This window comes from Theobroma umbraticum, unplaced genomic scaffold, assembly GCF_002168275.2.
Source record: "Theobroma umbraticum cultivar Fairchild unplaced genomic scaffold, ASM216827v3 scaffold_34.0, whole genome shotgun sequence".
Taxonomy (NCBI): domain Eukaryota; kingdom Viridiplantae; phylum Streptophyta; class Magnoliopsida; order Malvales; family Malvaceae; genus Theobroma; species Theobroma umbraticum.
Genome location: NW_018397275.1, coordinates 348,977 through 369,009, shown reverse-complemented (window position 1 = coordinate 369,009; position 20,033 = coordinate 348,977). Strand labels below are relative to the sequence as shown.

Sequence of the window (20,033 nt, the reverse complement as noted above, 5' to 3'; positions counted from 1 at the left end):
TTACGATTTCATAAAAGCAAAGGCCGTGGCGGTGGGATTGAGTAAGAAAGCAACAGTGAAAGACAGAGATCGTGTCAGAGAATCGTTACTTTAGTTAACGACACTTGTGACCGCAACGTTCCACGTTGGTTGCTTCGGTAGTGTTTGCTTTGCCCTCATAATATGCTTGCACAAAGCCAAGACACAGGCACAGCTTTGGTTTTGCAATTTGCGACTCAGAATCACATGAGAGAAGAGAAGAGAAGAGAATAGAAAAGAAAAGAAAAATGCGGAGTCTTTCTTTCTTTCTACCACTATTGTTTTTCCACTCATTTCGCCTGTTTTTGTTTTGTTCGTTTCAGAAAGAAAGTGGCTTTCTTTCTTTTCGTTGGGACCAGGGACCTACCACTTGCTCTGATTCTTCTCTTGTTTTGTACACAACGCCCCCCTCTTCTCTCTTCTCATCATTAATGGCCTGTTCAAGTTTGAGTTTTTCTGGGCGTTTCTCACGTTTCTAGGCTTTTGACAATGGATCAAATAATACTTCTGATAATAACCAAAGAAAAAAATTAATAAAGTTTATATATTATATAAATCTCTAAACCTTTTTTGTAACTAAGTTTTTATTTTATTCATATAAACCCTTACCTTATGACTTATATTTAAATAGATTTTCATGTTGGCGAAAATATGTTATATGTACTAGGTAACTTTCACCATCGTATAAGCCTATCGTATCTTATGCACATGCCTAGGTTGATGGAATTTCTCAGTTAAGACATGATCATTTTAGTTATTCGATTTCGTCTAAAAACGTAACATCATTTACAACTGATTTGAAATATAACAATTGATGTGTCAAGTGGCATTTTTTTTGCCAATATAGATATTTATTTGGGTTTGCTTATTTGACAACAATAAAAAGACAAGACAATATTTGGGGTAGTTTAAGGGCTTATAGTATTTTCACATAGAGAAAAACAAAATGGATCTATTAATAGACTTTGTTATTTTTTATTCTTTTGCATTAAAAAAATCAGTTTCAACCTTTTTCCTATTGTTTCCTTTCTTCCATAATAATTGTTTGTATGTATTATGTAACTTTCAAAATGATGAATTTTTTAATTATTTAGTTGCACTGAGAAAATCTAAAAATTATAAATCTTCGAATTGCAACAAAAGATTTTTTTAATTCAAAAAATTAGAAGAACAAACAAAGCTTTTAGAAATCTTGATTTGGCCCAAAACATATTTAGTATAAAACCATGCTAGGCCACCATAAGGAAGTAAGTGTAGATGGACTTTAATAGTATTTATTACTAAAATGCAAGAGCCCATCTTTCATAATACTAAATAAAACTACTCAGGCTTGCCCAAAATTCATGGGCTACACTTCCTAGAATCAGGGAGCATGGAATTGGGCCTACTGCAACAGCCTGATCCTCTACATAACATGACAATGTTCCACATGTCCGATCACGGGAACAAGACCAAAAAAACAAACAAAACATTTTTAATCACCTTTCATTTGTTTTAGAGTCCAATATTTTAAGTTCTTTCTTCCCAACTTTCCTGCCTAAAAGCAATGGGACATATTCCCTCGATTTCCACTTTGTCACTTCTGTTCCTAAACTATCATTTCTATTTTCTAATCCTATTTTGCTACCAAAAGGCAATGGAATTCAAGTTACTTTTTTGAGAGAGAATGCAAAAAAGCCAGAGATCTTCCTTCTACTTGATTACAAATAAACCTAATTTTATACAACCAAACACAGCTTAACTTCGAGGCCTGCAATGCTCCTGTTCTTAATCTGACTTCAGACTCCTTAAGAATGTATATTGAACCAAGCCTCATATCAAAGAACTGATAGAAACCAAATAAAGAACCAAGAACCTGGACGACAAATCATTTGTAAAAGGCACTCTGGGCTACATTATAACATTTCCATAAAATGAGATCAAGCAGTGCCTTGTTCATCAAACATAAGAACTTTCATAAGCCGAAGCTTTGTATAAAAAGAATTAGAAGACTCACGGTTGTAGCTGTCCTTTATTGTATCTAACCTGCCAAAGCTCTACATCTTTTCCTCTCTCATATTCCCCCACATATTGTGGAATTTCTGCAACATTAATACGTCTACCCATAAAACAAGGCAAGGATCTGTTTTCAAGGCCTTCACATTCTGCATCAGCCATTGCAAAGACACACGATGAGATAAAACCCAAAAGACAGAACTCGTGGCATTGTATAAATTTTTGCATGGTAAGATACCTACCATCATCCTCCCTTAAGTAACACCTGAAATGTGAATAACCATTTGCTACAACATCAAGATCTTCAAGACTGAAGTTGTAGCGCTTTTCCAATGCCAAGTATAACACCTAAAAATCAGAGGAATGCAGTTGAGGATTGCCCTAATGATAGGAGGGAGACTTCAAAGAACAATATCTAAGCAGAAAAGAATAAGGAGTGATGACTAACATATATTTAAAAAATGAGACATGTATAGAATGTATTCCACAATCATTAAAACTGGGTACAAATTTATCGTATATTAACATGTACATGTAACAGGGATTCAGCCAGTGGCCTCATGATGCACAAGCAATTAAAATCCACCTAGTTATGCATCCATCCTGACTTCAATCAGAAGGATAACACTACATCAATATAAATAACTCTTAGCCAAATGTGAAAACTTTCTCAAGTTCAAGATCTTCCTTTGAATTTTCTCAAGTTTAATCATCAGCTTTGCAAGAATATTAGCATTGAGGTTGATCCAAAACCTCAATCATGTGGCATGAACAAATATAACAGAGAAGATTTTCAACCATGAACAATCATTAGCACTAATCTGCTAAGGTATTATTAGCTATGCCATGCACTGGTGAGTGCATATTCTACCACGTTAACATACCTTTTTTGAGCCTTGTGACATTAATCTGTCTAAAATGCCAAATAATGCATCTGTCAGATCATCACTGTAAATAACATCAGCAGCTAAAAGCAGAGAAGCTTTCTGGACTTCTTCAAGTTCTGACAAGCTCCAGGAATACCTGGATTCCACCACTGAAAGATTAAAGGGTTGAATTCTTATCTCCTCTATGAAATAAGTACATCACAATCATAAATGGAAATAATACAAATGCTTCTCAGGTTATAAAACCAGTCTCACAATGAAACCAAATTTATCACCTTTCTTGAGATACAAGGTCTAAGCCAACTTTAGGCGGCCAGGGCTGCACCCAATCAAGTTCACGCACATGAACTGCAGCTTGACAATTGAATGCTCCAGAATTAAGTTGAACATTCTTAACACAGTTTTCCAGGATTTTATCACCATGGTCTGTCAAAAAAAAAAATGACCTAGGTAATTGAAGCAAACTGCTGCAACAGGTAATTAAAGTAAGTCAAAGCAACATTCAGTAGATAAATAATAGCAGGCCTTACCTGTTAAGAACACAGTCTTAGCAGCATGCGCGAGCAACATTCCTGCCAGACCTGGTAAAGACAATGTGAAGAATTCCTGTCAAACCAGATGCAATAATGTTTCAGAGTTGGACGTCTTAGATTGTTCAAGCTAGATAGTCAACATGCCCCAATACACACCAACTACAGTTTTCCAAAAGATGCGTGTAAGAAACCATGTACAGGGAACGAATTTGAAAATTTTCTTATTCAGTTAATCGTATTTATTAACAAATCTAAGCAAGTGACTAATATCACATGCACTAATACAATCATAAGAGAGTTAATATATGATCACAAAATTACCAAGCACATTCCAGTTGAAAATTTCTTGGCTGGATAGATTAACAAATCTAGAACATAACGTAAAACTTTTTTATGCTAAGCAATTTCAACAACTACACAAGTATTGTGCATTCCCCAAATGTGGAGTCAGCAAATTTGAAAGGTTTATGCCCTCTAGTAAAAACTCAACTTTGATAACAGGCATAGTAACTTAACGAGATTCTCCATGCATATCTAACACTATTGTACAATTTTTTCTTCATGAGAGCATATATTAGGTGGTGATCAAAATACCTGTTCCAGCACCAAGCTCTAAAGAAACAATGCCATCGAACTCCGTTGAAGTGCACATCTTATGCAACACAAAATCTGACAAAACTAGTTCGGCTCTCCATACCTAAAAGGCGAAAACGGATTCTAAATTAAGTCTTTACTTGTTACCTAACTAAATGGCTTATAAAATGGAATTTGAAACATCATAATTCATAAGAATAAAATGATCACCTGCAAACCAACACTGGGAATGGATGAAGTGATATTATGCTGGATTTTCATAGTAAAACAACGCCGCGAATTCTCTGTAAGTTAAACACAAGTAATCAAAAACAAACAAAATTAAAGACAAATAAAAGCTTCTCCGAGGTTGTTGAAGTTAATCGGTACTTACGGCGTCGTCTTGGTAAAACAAGATCGCCATCTTCATCAAAGCTAATATCTTGGTCCTTACAAGATTCCTTCTCTTCCTTCTCTTTGAACAGTTCATGGAATCTACTGGATTCAACTTTCGGAATACCAGATGGAAGAGAAATGGTGAAGCGGGAAATGTGAGGCCCGGAGATGCCAGGTGGACATCCCAGATGGACCTCGCTCATCACTTGTTGGTGTTCCTCCTTGTCCTTATTTGAATCTCCGCCCTTCATTTGCCTAGAGACAAGCTCTGTTTATTTCCCGATGATGACGACAGGTGCGACAGCGGCGAAGGCGGAGGTGGAGGAGCTGAAGAACGAAGATGTTACTCCGACTTTAATTTGGAAGTGAAACGGTGAAGGTGAACAGAGGCAAACCTAAACGATGATAAGCTCTGCGTTTTGATTTAAAAGGAGAAAAAACCGATGGTAGATGCCGCATTTGAATTAACTTTTAATTTATTAAAACTCTTTTGAATATTTAAAATTTTTTTAAATAAATGCTTTTATTATATTTAATTAAATCAAATATATATTTAAAAAATTTTAAATAAATTTTTGTGTTTTATTATATTTAATTAGATCAAATAATTCATTAGGATAATAATAATCATCCGACACTTGGAATAAGCAGGCAATAACTTCTATCCATTGCTAGAAAAGTAGCCCAAATCTGAATTTAAGAGACAAGTCATACCATCTATATCCAAACCTAATTTTACAAGCTTTTTCATTAACTGCCTTTGTTGTTGTGCGTGCAATGCTTTTTATACAATCAAATGATAAGAAAAGAAACCATACAATGTGAAGCTATAGTAAATGAATGAACCCAGAAACTAAAATACTAGAAAGAATTAAAATGAATAGAATTATCTCTACTCTCCTCTCCCGATGCTATATATCTCCCTTTATCCCCCTCTTAGAGCTGCAAGCCGAGCTGCCAAATCATCATACTCTGGTAGCTTGGGATGCACATGTCCAGCAAACATGTCTGGCTGCAACGAGGAGGCTCGGGCATGCCTTCCTGTGGTTTCAGTTGGACTTGTTGCCTCTTTTGGAAAAGTTGCAGCTCTGCCAGGAGGGGAACTAGGATCAGATTTAGTGCTTCGGAACCTTGAGCCTTTGCTGCTGTCTTCAGCTGTTTGTCTTCCAGGAGCAAGTCTTAGATTTGCTTTCCATTTGCTTGCCAATTCGTAAGGCGACTTTTTCTTACTGTAGTGCATCAAAAGCCCATCCATCATCTTCTCCTCATTGTCCCTCTCATCACTTTCTTCTATTTGTATGGATGCCAAGCCCTTTCTTGCCTCTTTGAGATTCACTGCACTTGAACTGAGATTTTTTGCAGCCCCATCATTTTCATCACTGCTTAAGACTTCACGGCCTGGTGGTGGTTTTAAAGGTCTCCTCCTAACTGATCTTGGCTTTGGCTTACTTTCACCAACTGAATCATCCCATTTACTGTTTTTCTCGTTATCAGTATTATCACTTGGTGTCGTGGGCTCCTCAGTGCTGCTTTTTTCTTTGCCCAGGGACGGCCTGACATACGGAGGAGGCATAAATCTGTAGTAAAAGGGCTTCCTGTTTTCTATGTTATCCTCAGAAACACTTTCAACTGAAGTAGAACCAGTGTTTGGGAAAACTTTATCACTCAATTCATCTTCACTGCTGCTATGCAGCTTGTACTTATTATCAGTGTCCTCCTTTCTCCCATGAGAAGTGAGGCCTGTTTCATTTCTTTTCGGCCTAGTGTTCTCCAGCATGTTACCTAATCCAATCTCATCATCATGATTGTTGCTTTTCTGGAACGTATCATTCTTGCTCCTGTACAACTTGTGTCCATTATCATCAGCATCATCTAAAGACTTGTGCCAGGCCTCATTCTGCACAAAAAGTCACAACTACTGAGTGTAATGAAAAGGACACTCTGTACTTCAATTCGTAATTCTTAGAGACATGCAAAATCCTTTTTGTACATTTGGCCCTACTTAGTCTCTAGAACATCCCAAATATTCTCCCTTCTGGTAAAGGGCCCAATAGCTTACACAATGCATCAGAGCACTAAGCTAGCCCGTAAGAGAAAGCAAATATTTTAAACGGTAAATTATATTTTGAAACGTCAACTTATCAAAGTTGTTCTCCACTCCTGTTCCAATAAGTTGCAGCAATTTAGAAGGTTCTAGGCAGGGAGGCTTACCTGCTGTGGTGGAGGTGGCTTAAACAGTTTCTGTTCCAAAGCCTTGGAGTCCCATTCAATAGAAAACTCTTGCGCCACGTCATGCATCAATTGAAGCTTCATCTCCTTTGTGGGAGGCTCCGCCTTTAGTTTCCACACAAACTGCAAATAAGCAATTATCTAGGTTAGTACTTAACAACACAATATTCCTAAGAATACAAGATGAGAACTCTTATAGGACCTCAAGCTATCCATTTATTACCTCTTGATTTAAAAACGATTCTAGGGAATTCCCATATCTCTCAGTAAATATAGTTCTGAGGTCACGTAGTTCTGGCAAATCTGCAAATCTGGCTGCAGCATATATTAGAGACGGTATAGCTTCTTTGCATTCCTCAGGACACTCACTGTACAGGAAGAGAAGTAGATGTCTTACTAAAATAAATCACTAGAAAACAAGAAAGAGTTGAACACAAGAATGTACACTCGAATTGATGCCTCACATTACTATCAAATAAAAGTCAGAATCAATTAAAAGCAACAGGGAAATTCCGGTAAAATGCAAACATCTTTGTATCCTGGTGCTTGGAGAGGTAGAAATAAGGTATCAATTTTGTAAATAGAAATATAGTACCATAATTTCAAGAGTCTCAACATACCTACTCTTTTGCATGACGGACACATGCTTTGAGATGCACTCTGAAAACTGCTCTATGAGATTGTAACAGGCTGTTCTGTTTTGCTCAATCAGAAGACCTTCGGCCTGCATTACCATCCACAAGAGATTTAAAAGGTTTAACTGATGTAAAATAACTCAGACGCTATATAGGCTATTTTTTCTACAAATATATATATGCCATGCATAAATTCAAACATAGTTGCACTAGATCTGTTAGCCAAGTAACTAAAGCTTATATTAGTTATATGTGTACAGATGCGTGCACACTCTGCATATTAATCACACACATTTTGTTCAAATTGGTAATTTTGGGTCCTTGGACCGCCTGATGCTGCAGGTCCTACTCCTAAACCAAACATTATCAATGTTGACATTCATTGCAACAGAAGAAAAAGGTGAATGCACATGATTCCTCATGCCAGCACAGGTACAGATAATCTAGCAGCTCACGTCCTGGATTTAAGATACTGCCTTGTCCTCAAAGCCTCATGCGCTAATTATGAACAGGAGAAAGGAACAGGACAGTTGTAATCTTCTGGTGCTAAAATTATTACAGTTTATTAAAACTTCTAACTAGAAAATACTTGGCCAAAACAAGTTGGGTGAAAATTGAAGGCAACATAGCACATGAAAGATGAGGATGCCAACACCTAGTCCCATGCATGGCATGGTAGGATCATGTGAATCAACAGTGGCAATGCCAAGATCTGGTCTCATAATGAGTTCCCATTCACCCAAACTCCCCCAACCCTTTTCTTTTTTTACTTTTTTGTGTAAAAATATCTCAAAAATGTGAAGGTAAATATCAAGGATTATGAAGCAAGAAACAAGGCCTTGAAATTAATGAAGTTCGAAACTTGTCAGGATGCCATGAATCTCTAAAGAAGCAAACAACGGAAGGATTCCGTAAATAAACAAATGGACGCTTAAAGACAAAACAACGAATTGGAAAAAAAAAATAGAACTAACATGACTAAAAAATTGAAAAATTATCATCACCTTTGGCTACCGAAATGATATACTCCATAAAATGCCAACACAAATAAAACAAGCAAGCAAACCAAAAATCTGGGGGTTGTGCTTAATGGAAAACATTTTATTGTTGAAAACTCAAGCGATCAGATCATCAAATTAAAAAAATATATATCAAAATTTGATATTAAATAGTACTTTTTGTTGCATGTGAAGCAGGGCATTAAGAAAAGAAAGACCAATAGTAATTATTCTTGGCAATATAGGCTACAACATCATGAATAAAAATTATCAAACTAAAGTTTCAGGCTTTGTTAGAAAAAGTTGACGCAGAAATCATTCAGCTAAAAGCCTAATTAAGATAAAAGTTATTACCCTGCCATAACCATTGTAATCAAGACCGCTCCTGAGAAGCTCAGCGATATCATTCTTCAAATACTTCTCCACCGCATTTCTCTTCTTCTTTATAGTCTCGAGCCTCATCTTAATCATCCTTATGTCCGATTTGCTAAACCCAAAAAAAAAAAAACATGAAATGAAAACTTTAATCAAACAACAAATATAATGAACAAAAATAGACCCAGAGCACCAAAAATGAAAGCCAAAGAAAGAAACAATTTTGGGTTTTGTATGTCTAACCATTTTGCATAGAACTTTGGCTTCATCAACAAGTCAAACATCTTGAGAAACAAAATCGAAAAGCTGGTGTTTTTTTTTTTTTTGGAAGAATGAAAATGTGTTGTGGAAAGAAGAAGATTTGTGATCACAGTTATTATAACAGATAAGGAAAAGTTTCTTTTTCAAGTTACACCCGGAATCTGCATGTCAAAAACCCAAAGAAGCAAAGAAAAGAAGCGGTTTTTCTGAGGGAAAAAGCAATGATTTTTAGTTTTCAGTTAAAGAAAGAAAGACCCAGAAGGTAACAAGGAGAGAGCTAAAATGGGTGTCTATTAATAGCAAAGAAAAGAAGCTAAAACGAAAGGAATTTGAGAGGTTTCAAGGAAGAGAAGGAAAAGATTCGGTTTAAGAATCTTTAAATAGGAGGGAGAATCAATCAACCACACATGTAGCTGAAAAAGCAAAGGCACAAAACAGAAAAAGGAGGAGAAGCTCTGGTTATAGACAGAGGAGAAATCATTGGCACGTTCGGCTCGCTTGTTCTCCCGCTTGAAATAACATTTGCGCGGGGTATTTTTTTTTTGGCCTTTTTAATTTTTTAATGACTGGCTGTAATTGGTTGAATTACTACCAAAAAGAGGTAACAAAGGGTGGGAGGAAGACAAGTGCTTCTACTACCAAGTATTAGTATACAACAAAATAGGAAGTTATCCATTCAACAAATAAAATTGGTCTTATCTTCGTCTCATAAATAATAGTGATGAGAGAGGAGTAGTCTGGTCAATAGCTGGCCTTGCTTAACGGGGGCCTGCATGGACGCCTACCATTCTAACAACTGACAAATACATCCACCCAAAGTAAAACAGCTAGATATCGGCTCAAGCAGCGTATATTTACATATTTATAGTCCCAAATTATTGAGGCACTAATCCTTAAAGAAGAGCTTAATTTTTTTTTTTAAGAATTGTGAAAGGTTGTTTCCTTTGGCGACTTCAATTAATCATTTATATATATATATATACATATACATATATATCTATACATACTTATTAATCTATCATTTCTTAAAGATGTTTATGTTATACAAAGAACAATTAAAATGAATAAACCAATTATATCATGCGAATAACAATGAAAGTAATCTTAAATAAATGATAATTTACGGATTAATTTCACTTAAAACAGCATATCAGTAGTATTATTATTGTTGGTGTTTTATTTAATATGCATAAGTGCATAACTTCTGTTCTCAGAAGTCCTAACAGGCATCTAATGTGTAAAGTCCGAAATTCCCTCATCAGAAAAAAGAAGAAAGAAATTTAAAAGATTCATATTCTGCCAAAGCTAGCAGGAAATTTCTCTTGAGGCATAAAACAATTAGTGAAGGAGTGATGATTTGGTGAATGAGTTTGCGTCTACTTGAGGCGGGAATAAAGGTCAAAAAGCTGGCCATGAGAAGCAAGCATAGAGATCCAGATGTCAACATCTCATTGCATATTCAAGTAGAAACCAAGTCCCAGCTCCAAACTCCGAAGCATGACTATGTTGAAAAAGTGGCTGTCCATGTCTCTGGAACACAGCTGTGAATGAATGATAAGGAACGGAGAATCCAGCTTGCCTGCATTCCAAGTATTAAAATACTCGCATATTATATAAATAAATTGGAATGCCAGTTGTTTAAGTTGAAAATTAAAAAGCCGAAAAGAAAATGGAAAAGTGCTTCAGCTTTTTCAGCAAGATTTTAGCTAGTTCAGGGGTTACTTGTTGGGCAGCTTCTTACATCCCCCTTTTAGGTTCCTCATTTTTGAAAAGTTTGTTTCACTTTAATAAAGGTTCATTGGATCATTTCTACAAGGTTGGATAAAAAATGGGTATGAAAAATAATATTGCTATAGTGCACGACAAGCAAGAAGGAAAAATCATGGTGACCACAACAAAAGTTGGGGACGTTCCTTCTATATCCATGAGTGCTCATTTCGGGGCACGGCATCTTTCTATTCATCTTCCAAACACACAACTTTTTACAGTCAATGGTTGGTCCTGAAAATCCCGAATTTCAGAAACCGAAAGCCTGAACTCCAGGCTTGCATGTGGAAGCCATGATTCTAGTTAAGATTAAATAACATCATTTTGTTTAAGCGAGGAGTCTGCACCCGTAATGACCAAACTCTACAACTTAGGACTTATTTATATAATACTTTTACAAAATTCACAATATCCGATTCTCTCCTAAGCTAAAACCAGCAGGGAAAGTAATGACAAAAGGAAGGAAAGGTCCAACCAACACACATTCGAACATGGGATTTCAGTTACGTGTCTGTCCGTTAAAAGTCGTTTTGAGACAATTTGTTAATTTAGTAGGACTTGCTTTGGACCCACAAATCACATGCCATTTCTCTTTTATAGCCTTTGATTAATTAGTTGCTCACACTCACAGGTTGCATCTCTCCAATTCTTCACCATCATTTGTGTACAAAATCATATGAGACAATTAAATTGTTTCTACTCTTCTAATAGGAGTATAGATCAAACAATTTAATAGGATGAACGATTTCTTTTATTTAAGTATAGAATGAACTCAAGTTCAAACCTTTATGTTCACGAGGCATGATCAACCATTGTGTATGGATGGAGACAGACTAATTATTAACCAGAGTGAGTGTAAACCTTTTACATCAACATCATCATACACCAACTAATTGGATTTCTACGAAGATTGTCAGAACAATATCAAATAAAGAAACTTCTACTTGGTAATAGATTATGGATAGAGCAGACAGAGCATTGTGACAATGGACCTGTTTTAAAGAGAGTCAAGGCGAATGTCTTCAGGCACATAAACGGAGTAAAGCTTTACCACATTTTTGAAAGAAGTAGCTGCATGAAGCAGGGCAGCACATGGTCCATATGGGGGACAGACAGCTAGCTAGCAATAAGTTGGCTATGGACGCAGGAGGAAAAAGGCATGAGCGAAATGAATTGGTTATGGTTCTGCTTTTGTGGAGTTAAAGTGGTTATCAAACTTGTTCCGATCGCGTGAGAATGAAGTTTGTTGATCATATTAGCTAAAAGGGTACGTTACAGGGAAATCAGGTAAGAGTCAGCAATAGAATATATGCAAATTCCAAGAAAACTTATTCCGGAAAAACAGGAAACTATTCCACGTGAATCCAACGGAGTCTTTGACTCATAGCTTGTGCTACCAAATCAGCACGACTACTGACTGACTCTAAACGCGGTTCTTACACTGCAAATTGCGGTGGCTACAAATCGATTGTATTTATGGACGATACTGATTACTATAAATTTCAAGAGAAGGGAAGACGATGATATTATTGGTCCTGTTGCAAAGTCGAAATGCTTTTGGCCTTTCAGTTCTCACAAAGCATTTTAATTTCAAGATAAGAATGGTATCAACATTTCTTGACCAACTCAGTTCATTAATAGCTGACAGGGGGATAAGGGTTTAACGCTTAATAATACGCTGAGAGTAAGTTTCCCCATTAATGTGGGTCAAGCGTAGATCGATCAGTTTTCACCCATGATATAAGGAAGAGTGTTTAGATCAAGTAATGGAAAATGTTCACCTCCTCAGCCATGAGCCCATGACTCGAATTCCTAACTCCCCCCCACCCCCACAGAAAACGAATTGAGCTTCAAGCTTTCCAAGGCCTCAAGTGAGGGGCTGAGCATCGGTAGTCCTTCCCACTAGAGGGCTTGCATAGGGGCCCATGGTTTCGATAATTCTGGACCCATTTAGTTATTATTTCTTGGGTTGAGGGAAAATTTTATTTGGGTGTTGGCAGATAAAAAAGGATGTTTCAGTCCATAATGGATGCGTATGAGCGGTCTTTAGCCCAGCAGCTCAAAATAGGTGAGATTTTGATTCATGAAACCTTGAACAGTGAGTAAGTTACACCACATTAAGATAGCATATGATATTAAAACAATAAGAGTATATTTTTTATAATATATTTAATTAAATTATATTCTAATATTTATTTTATAATAAATTACTATAATATAAAATTATAACACAATCACATTACAGTTAAGAGATATAATGTGATTGCATTGGTAATGTAATTGTATTTCAAAACTAATACAATCATATTACATTTTACTCTGTAATGTTATTAAAGATATTTTTAACTCTTAATTTTATTACTTTATTAAAAATATTTTTTAATATTATCATTAAAATAAAAAACATGGAAATAAAATATATAATATAAAAATTAAAAATTAAAATAAAATAAAATATAAGAAATTAAAATTTATATAATATAAGTAAAAGAAATTAAAATAAAATATATAATATAAAAATAAAAATAAAAACAAAATATATAATATTATAATAAAAAATAAAAATAAAATATATTTAAGAGATGATATTATATAAAAATTAATAATAAAAAAAATAAATATATTAAATTTATATTTTAATAAATAAGAGTAATTTAAAAAATTAATATTATATTCCTAACAAAATATTTGAAAATCAATCGTTGCAATGTTATTTTTTCTATATTTTAATTATTATTTTATTTTTATACCAAATACTGTAATATTATTTTTTCTACAATCAAATTACTTACAATCACATTACTTGTAATCATATTACATTATAAAGTACTAAATATCACCTAAATGTTTCTCTAGCAGCCTCCATGGTCCAGGTCTCCAAGACAGCCCCACGTGTCTCGGCACGGTTCACCTGAGAACTCTCTGATTCATTCCCAAAATATGTGCATAAACCTCAATGGACACAAGGGACCACGGAAAAGAAGAAGAAGAAAGAAGAAAAGATCTTCTATTGCAATTTGATTGGCAGAGCTTTAAGTGCATCATATACTCAATAGTTTAACACCATTTGCAATCTTCTCTACAATCAAAATCTTTATTACGCAATTACACTAATTTCTAGTCTTCAATCTGGGAGCTCTCTTCAAATAACATGTACTACATAAATCTCACCGATCCAACAATAGATACCATCCCACAAAATGATCCGAGCTCGGTCTGGAAAACAAAAATGGGGGGGTCAAAAACTGTTACCATAACTACCCACCTCAATGACTTCTAAGAATTCGGAAATGAAAATCAGGGCTGGCTATATGCTACTACCAAAAACATCTCAAGAGGTTGATGAGAAAATGGAACAAGTAGTTTTCTCGGTCCAGCAAATCGCGTCGAACCAATCTTTCTAGGTCGGGGTTCCGCGGTAGAAGATCGCTGAAATAAAGCAGCGTCGTGACAGAGGCTGCTGGCTGAGCCACTAGCGCTGTTACTAGCCTTGCTAGTGAGCGTAGCATCAGTGGCATGAGAGCCTGTAAAAATACCAGCAAAAACGCACTTTAAGAAAATTCACACTCAACTAATTAGGTACAGAAATGCAATGTGAGGCATACCGCATACCATGATTGTCGATGATGAACGATCGAAATTTGGTCGTACAGTTTTTACCCTTTTTTAAAAAGAGTAGGGATTGAACGAAGGTTTAAGAAACATAACAATGAGGGAGATGAGCTGATTGAAGAGAAATCTTGCAGGAAAGACAAAAAAGAGGAGTAGTTAGTTGATAAGCAACTGATTTCAAAGAATATTTCCTAGCTGCCAATCTTCAGCTGATGTTCATACCTACCCTTCTCCAAGAGTCAACTGCTGCAAAAGCAAAGGTGTTAAAATTGCTGATACAACAACGACTGAGAAACCCACGCGAATGGATTTACTAGGAGGCGTAGTCGTCAACCCCAATAAACTCTCTGTAAGTCACAACAAATGGCAGCGGCCTCGATGTTAATGTCTATGTCTGTTGCTAGTGTACTTTATCGATTTTCTATACATAATAAACAATTCACTAGGTGCTTGTATTAACTTTCTTGTTCAGGAATGATGGAAACCCCCTTAAACAGGGGGCTAACACACATGGTTTTAATTCTCAGCAAATCTTGATTTTTGTCTAGGATTTGCTTTTATTTTCCTTCTTAGTACAACAAGTAACGGGAGTATGACTATAATTTTACTTACCCTTTCAATGGAGTGGCGATACAAGTGAATAACCATTATTTTTTCAATCTTTGTTTTTTTTTTTCTTTTTAAATGTTAATTCATGAGAGAAAGCATAGGGCTCAGGCAGTTCAGTCAATTATATTTAAAGATCAAATTAATCAAACATTTGTAAAAAATTAATCACAATCGATCGAATATAAAACAGTACCAAACAAATCAACTATATCGGTTTGATTTTACATAAAAAAAAAATCAAATTTTATCATTTTTTTATAAATTATAATATTAAAATTTATAAACTTTATCTATAATTATAAAACATGAAATGAAAATTAATAATAAAAATATAAATTTTTAAAAATATATAAATAAAATAATTTAATCTTTTAATTGATTCAATTTAAAAATTTTAAAATTAAAAACCGATCAAATAAATTATTTAAATAAAAGCTTTCGGACTAATAAATGCAATGAATCAACTAAACTAAACTATTTTACTTGAATTACATTTAATGCAATTAAATTATTGATCCAGTCCAGTTTTACTCACCTTTAACAAAATGTATGTCCTTGCTAGACTCACAAAAGGTTAGATTCATCTTCCTCGATTGGTGAAGTTCCCAATATATGGAACCCATGGTTTCTGAAGTCACAATTCTTACAAGAGAGGAACAAATTTAATAATATTTTGAATCTTGTCATCCTGCATGCTCTGTGTTAACTCATTTTAATATATAATAGAATAGGTTTACTTTTTTTCATATGAGGGAAATAAATATAAAATCAACTCTATCATTCTAAATCAAGCAATATTCAAAGAGTTTGAAAATAAAATTAAACTAATGCTATATGATGGAGAATTATAACCTCAAAAGTATATTATTGTGATGAATAATCATTTAATCGATACACTGATTCAAGTATGTTGACATTTGAATTTAAATTTGAGATTGACTCAATAATTTCTGAATTGCCAATAAAGGATTCGACTCCACCTGTACTTTCTTGATACCCACGTCCCAACACAACTCAAGTCCCCAGCATAAGGCCCAAAATTTTGCTATTAAGGCGAAAGGAGATGCCAATCTTATAAGTGAAGCTTGATATCCGTTGACCAGCCTCATCCACTATTAACTCTCCCGAAGCTGCCATGCCCAGCTGACGTTTGGGACTTCTGTCCACATTAAGCTTAACATAGCTGTGATTTGGGGGTTTCCAGGCTACAGGTATCTCCTTTTGTTTTGTTAATCACATGATCCCTTCTTAAGTTATCCCAAGCTTCCTTCTATCTATATAAAAAGCATAATATTTAAAAACATATAAATTATTAAAAAAATTTAAATTATTCAGATTATTTAATTTTTATATTCTACGTGTGAAACTTTTAAATATATGTTAAATCAAGAATAATTGATAACTCGATAGACAAATCGGTTAACTTTGTTGACATCATATAATGATAACTATTGTTGAACTGAATTAAACCAAGCACAATTTATTTATAGTTTCCAAGAAAGCATGGGAATTTTGCTGCAAGGAAACAAGTTGTTCACGATAATAGTACAAAGTTACAACACTCAACGCAATAACAAAAAAATGGAGATCAATAAACCAGGATCTCTGACTCTATACCCACTTCATGTAAAACAAAACAAACCCGTTAAGGGCTTTGCACAGTGCATGTTGTTGGAGAGAAGAGAGAGCCGAGTCTGAGGCTCACATCAGCAGTAACTTTTTAGATTAGCAGCTAGGCAAAACTTGATAATCTTATTCAAACTTTCTGATTATCAATTGAAAGCAGGTTGGCCAAAAAGGCGTTGTCTAAGACATGTACTTCCAGAGCAGTATCCTTAGTTGAGCAACGATCTAGTATCTAGATAGACAATCAATTACATGTGCTGAGTATGTATGTACCGTATTTTCACTTCATGCTTTTTCCTAGGCAGGCATAGCTATATCCATCAATACTACCGCATTCATCTTGCTTCCATCGCTGAGACTGACACATAATTTATGGAACACTTGTTTGACTTGATATCAGCTATATCCGCGCTTCCTCAGCTGCGTAAATGAAAAATGCCGGTTGCTTCGGTGCTGGTAGTTGTCACAGTTTCATTTGAAAGCATTGAAACAACATCCGGCATGGTGGGTCTATCTATTGCATGGTCTTGTTCACACAAGAGACCAACATGAATGCATCTCAGTGCTTCATTTCTATTGCAGGATTCACCCAATATTGGATCTATGAGCACTAAACCTCACCCTTCATTCCAAAGCTGCCATGCCTGATGGAGATCATGGTAGACAAATATGTATATATAAGGTAATGCACGTTGCTTATGCAAAATCCTAAAGCCAAAACTGTAGCTTCAACAATAACTCATTTTTCAACGTAAAAAACAAAAAAGAAAGTAAAGAAGAACGTACATAACCTATAAGGTTCAGTGGACGATCTGAATGATAGCAGCGATTATTCTTCTTGCCACTCACAATCTCTAGTAGTAGGACTCCGAAGCTAAACACATCAGTTTTGATTGAAACAATGCCATGAAAGGCATATTCTGGAGACATGTAGCCACTAGAGAAACAATCAAGGATACTTTCCATTACTTGCGAGAACAACTAACAAACTAGTTTCTGCTTATAATTCACTATACTTACTAAGTTCCAACAACACTTTTAGTATTTGCTTCAGATTCATTTAGTCCAAATATTCTAGCCATGCCAAACTCAGATATTTTCGGATTCATCTCATCATCAGGTAAAATATTGCGAGCCTTTAAGTCTCTGTGAATCATTTTGAGTCTTGAATATTTATGGAGATAAAGTAGTCCCTGAGTAATCCCTTCGATTATGTTGAAACGTTTCTTCCAATTTAATCTGCATTTTCTATCAGAATCTGTGTCATGCAGAAACTTCAGTGGATAATAATCATGATGTAATGACAGATGACAAACTCAAAGGATTCCCAAATATGCAACTATGATGTTGGTAAGGATGCCCTACCAAAGATAAAGAAATCTACGCTTTTGTTAGGCATGTACTCATAGATCAATATCTTTTCTTCCCCTTGAATGCAAAATCCTAACAGCCTTACGAGATTGGTGTGCTGTAGTTTTGCAATGAGTATGGCTTCATTCTTGAACTCCAGCAGTCCTTGCCCTGAATGACTTGAAAGTCTCTTTACTGCTATTTCTCGCCCATCAAGAAGTTTTCCCTGAAATTATATCCCATTAGTAATTGCTGATGAATCTTAAATTTAGTTTCAGGATATTTTTACTACCTTATAAACTGGGCCAAATCCGCCCTCTCCTAGCTTGTTTCCTACTGAAAAATAGTTTGTAGAAGCAGCAATGCTTTCAAAGCTGAATACATTCAACTGATTATCATGTCCATCTTTTTTGTGACTTATACGGTTCTCATTTGAGCTAGAAGGCATTGCACCACCTCCTATTTCATTTAACAGCATCCTCTGGTTCATCTTTCCATCCCCTATGTAAGTTACAAAGATTTAGACCTTGGGAGATGTTCTCACAAGTGATCGTTGATAACTTGAGCACAAAAAGAACGAATTTAGAGAAAAGAGATCATCAGTTGAGTTTCTTTATTAAGATAACTACCTCTTCTTCTGCTCCATTTCCATATGACATAACATATTGAGCATAATGGGGGTACAACCATAAGTCCTCCAAGCACCATGATTAGCCATATCCGCCACTTATTCTCTGGGAATGACAAAACATTAATTCATGGTGTCATACTATCAACTCATGAAATCCTATATCTTGAAATAAACGAACTTCATGCTCCCTAGAAATAAGACAATAGTCATGAAAGAAGCTTACGCTGTGACCATTAGATTCAAGATCCCTAGAGCAAGAATAAAGCTGAACATTAAGACATTTGCTCCAAATTTTTACAATAAAATTAATGTTTGAGATCAAAGTCTCAAACGACATAAGTTTTCTGTGTGTAGCATCCAATGTTAAAGATCCTAAATTACTGCAAATGTCTTAGCAACCCATGGAAGAAACGACGAAGAAAGTTCAGATTGTTGACACATCAGAGATCACAAAGCTTAAAGAAGGGAAGAAGAAGAGAGAAAGGGGAAAATTCAGTTAAGTAATACGCGGATTACTAGAATTTAGAAGCACTGAAATAACCTGAATCCCTTGCTATATTGAAATTGAGAGGAATGAAAGAGATTAATCATCAGTTCTAGTCAATATTCATGAATCCCTTGCTATAATATTGAAATGAAAATGCAGAGCATCAAATATACATTTCCTAAATAAACGTTCAACTGTTACATTGAAGTAAATTAAAACGTACCTCTTGGTTCAAGAATGAATATATTACGGCTGACATCTGGCCTGTCATCTCTGGTTATAGATTCCGTAAAACTAATTCCAGTGCTCCAAATCTCGCAGCCAGTCCCATCATCATTTTTCGAAGCATAAGCAACACAAGAACAATCATTCAAGCATTCGGCCTGACAATCAATACGAGACAGGTTATCACTCTCGCTAAATTTAAATCCAGTGTTGGACATGAAACCAGTATGATGCTGGAAGACTTTATTTCCCAAGCTTCTGCACTCGGATATGTTCTGCTTCAAGCACCCTATGCTCAGGTTTTTAGTACATGAAACTTCTAAAGCCACAGAATCTGCCTTGGAACTCACAAGTTCACCCGCCGGATTCAGTTTTAACATTGGGAAAATGGCAACAGCTTTCTTCACAGTATAATTGAAGTATGTTTCATTCTCATTTGAAATGAAACCAAAATCGTACGAACCATTGAGTAGGGCAACGAGAGACGACCCTTGTAGGAAAGACCCGCTTTTCCAGTACGTTTCCCCTCGCCACCATATGACCAGCGGACTTGTATCTCTAGGATCCAAGCCCGGGGTAAAAGACTATCACTTCTCCATGATGTCAGAGACCAGTTGTGACCAGTCTTGGAGTTAATCCCCAATTTCATCCCTGGAAGTAGCGTGTCTGTAGGATGATCAAAGCTTTGCCACAGAACCTGTTTTATAGATCCATCCCAACTCAGTTCATGAAGCACAAAATTGCCAGAATCCTCTAGAGTAGCACTAGTGTTACTTGGTTCTTCCACAGAGTACAATACGAAAGGGTCAGCCGGTTCATGTACAAT

General features: G+C 35.5%; 2 protein-coding genes, 1 long non-coding RNA gene and 1 pseudogene across 5 annotated transcripts; all 4 read right to left on the bottom strand.

Annotated features, from left to right (window-relative positions):
• Positions 1-961: 961 nt before the first annotated feature.
• Positions 962-4,818, bottom strand: LOC110427460 (Putative methyltransferase family protein). Its single transcript, XM_021442998.1, has 8 exons — positions 4,401-4,818; positions 4,238-4,311; positions 4,028-4,130; positions 3,431-3,481; positions 3,176-3,326; positions 2,898-3,036; positions 2,256-2,361; positions 962-2,162 (listed from the first exon to the last, which is right to left on the bottom strand). The coding sequence occupies exons 1-8, from the start codon at positions 4,651-4,653 to the stop codon at positions 2,011-2,013; spliced, it is 1,029 nt and encodes a 342-aa protein (XP_021298673.1). The 5' UTR covers positions 4,654-4,818; the 3' UTR covers positions 962-2,010.
• A 302-nt stretch (positions 4,819-5,120) lies between these two features.
• Positions 5,121-9,482, bottom strand: LOC110427410 (uncharacterized). The gene is made up of 6 exons (XM_021442920.2): positions 8,883-9,482; positions 8,619-8,751; positions 7,252-7,355; positions 6,855-6,999; positions 6,614-6,754; positions 5,121-6,299 (listed from the first exon to the last, which is right to left on the bottom strand). The coding sequence occupies exons 1-6, from the start codon at positions 8,921-8,923 to the stop codon at positions 5,328-5,330; spliced, it is 1,536 nt and encodes a 511-aa protein (XP_021298595.1). The 5' UTR covers positions 8,924-9,482; the 3' UTR covers positions 5,121-5,327.
• A 3,838-nt stretch (positions 9,483-13,320) lies between these two features.
• On the bottom strand, positions 13,321-14,413 carry LOC149526375 (uncharacterized). 2 transcript variants are annotated; one of them, XR_016352064.1, is made up of 3 exons: positions 14,273-14,401; positions 13,989-14,191; positions 13,321-13,883 (listed from the first exon to the last, which is right to left on the bottom strand). It is a non-coding gene; the product is annotated as an uncharacterized LOC149526375 (long non-coding RNA). The 2 variants fall into 2 exon arrangements; XR_016352065.1 differs by having other exon boundaries at positions 13,321-14,191; positions 14,280-14,413.
• Positions 14,414-16,374: 1,961 nt separating this feature from the next.
• Positions 16,375-20,027, bottom strand: LOC110427424 (G-type lectin S-receptor-like serine/threonine-protein kinase CES101; annotated as a pseudogene). The gene is made up of 7 exons (XR_016352055.1): positions 19,206-20,027; positions 18,494-18,598; positions 18,157-18,365; positions 17,880-18,090; positions 17,535-17,772; positions 17,301-17,451; positions 16,375-17,158 (listed from the first exon to the last, which is right to left on the bottom strand). The product of XR_016352055.1 is annotated as a G-type lectin S-receptor-like serine/threonine-protein kinase CES101 (transcript).
• Between the last annotated feature and the right edge of the window lie 6 nt (positions 20,028-20,033).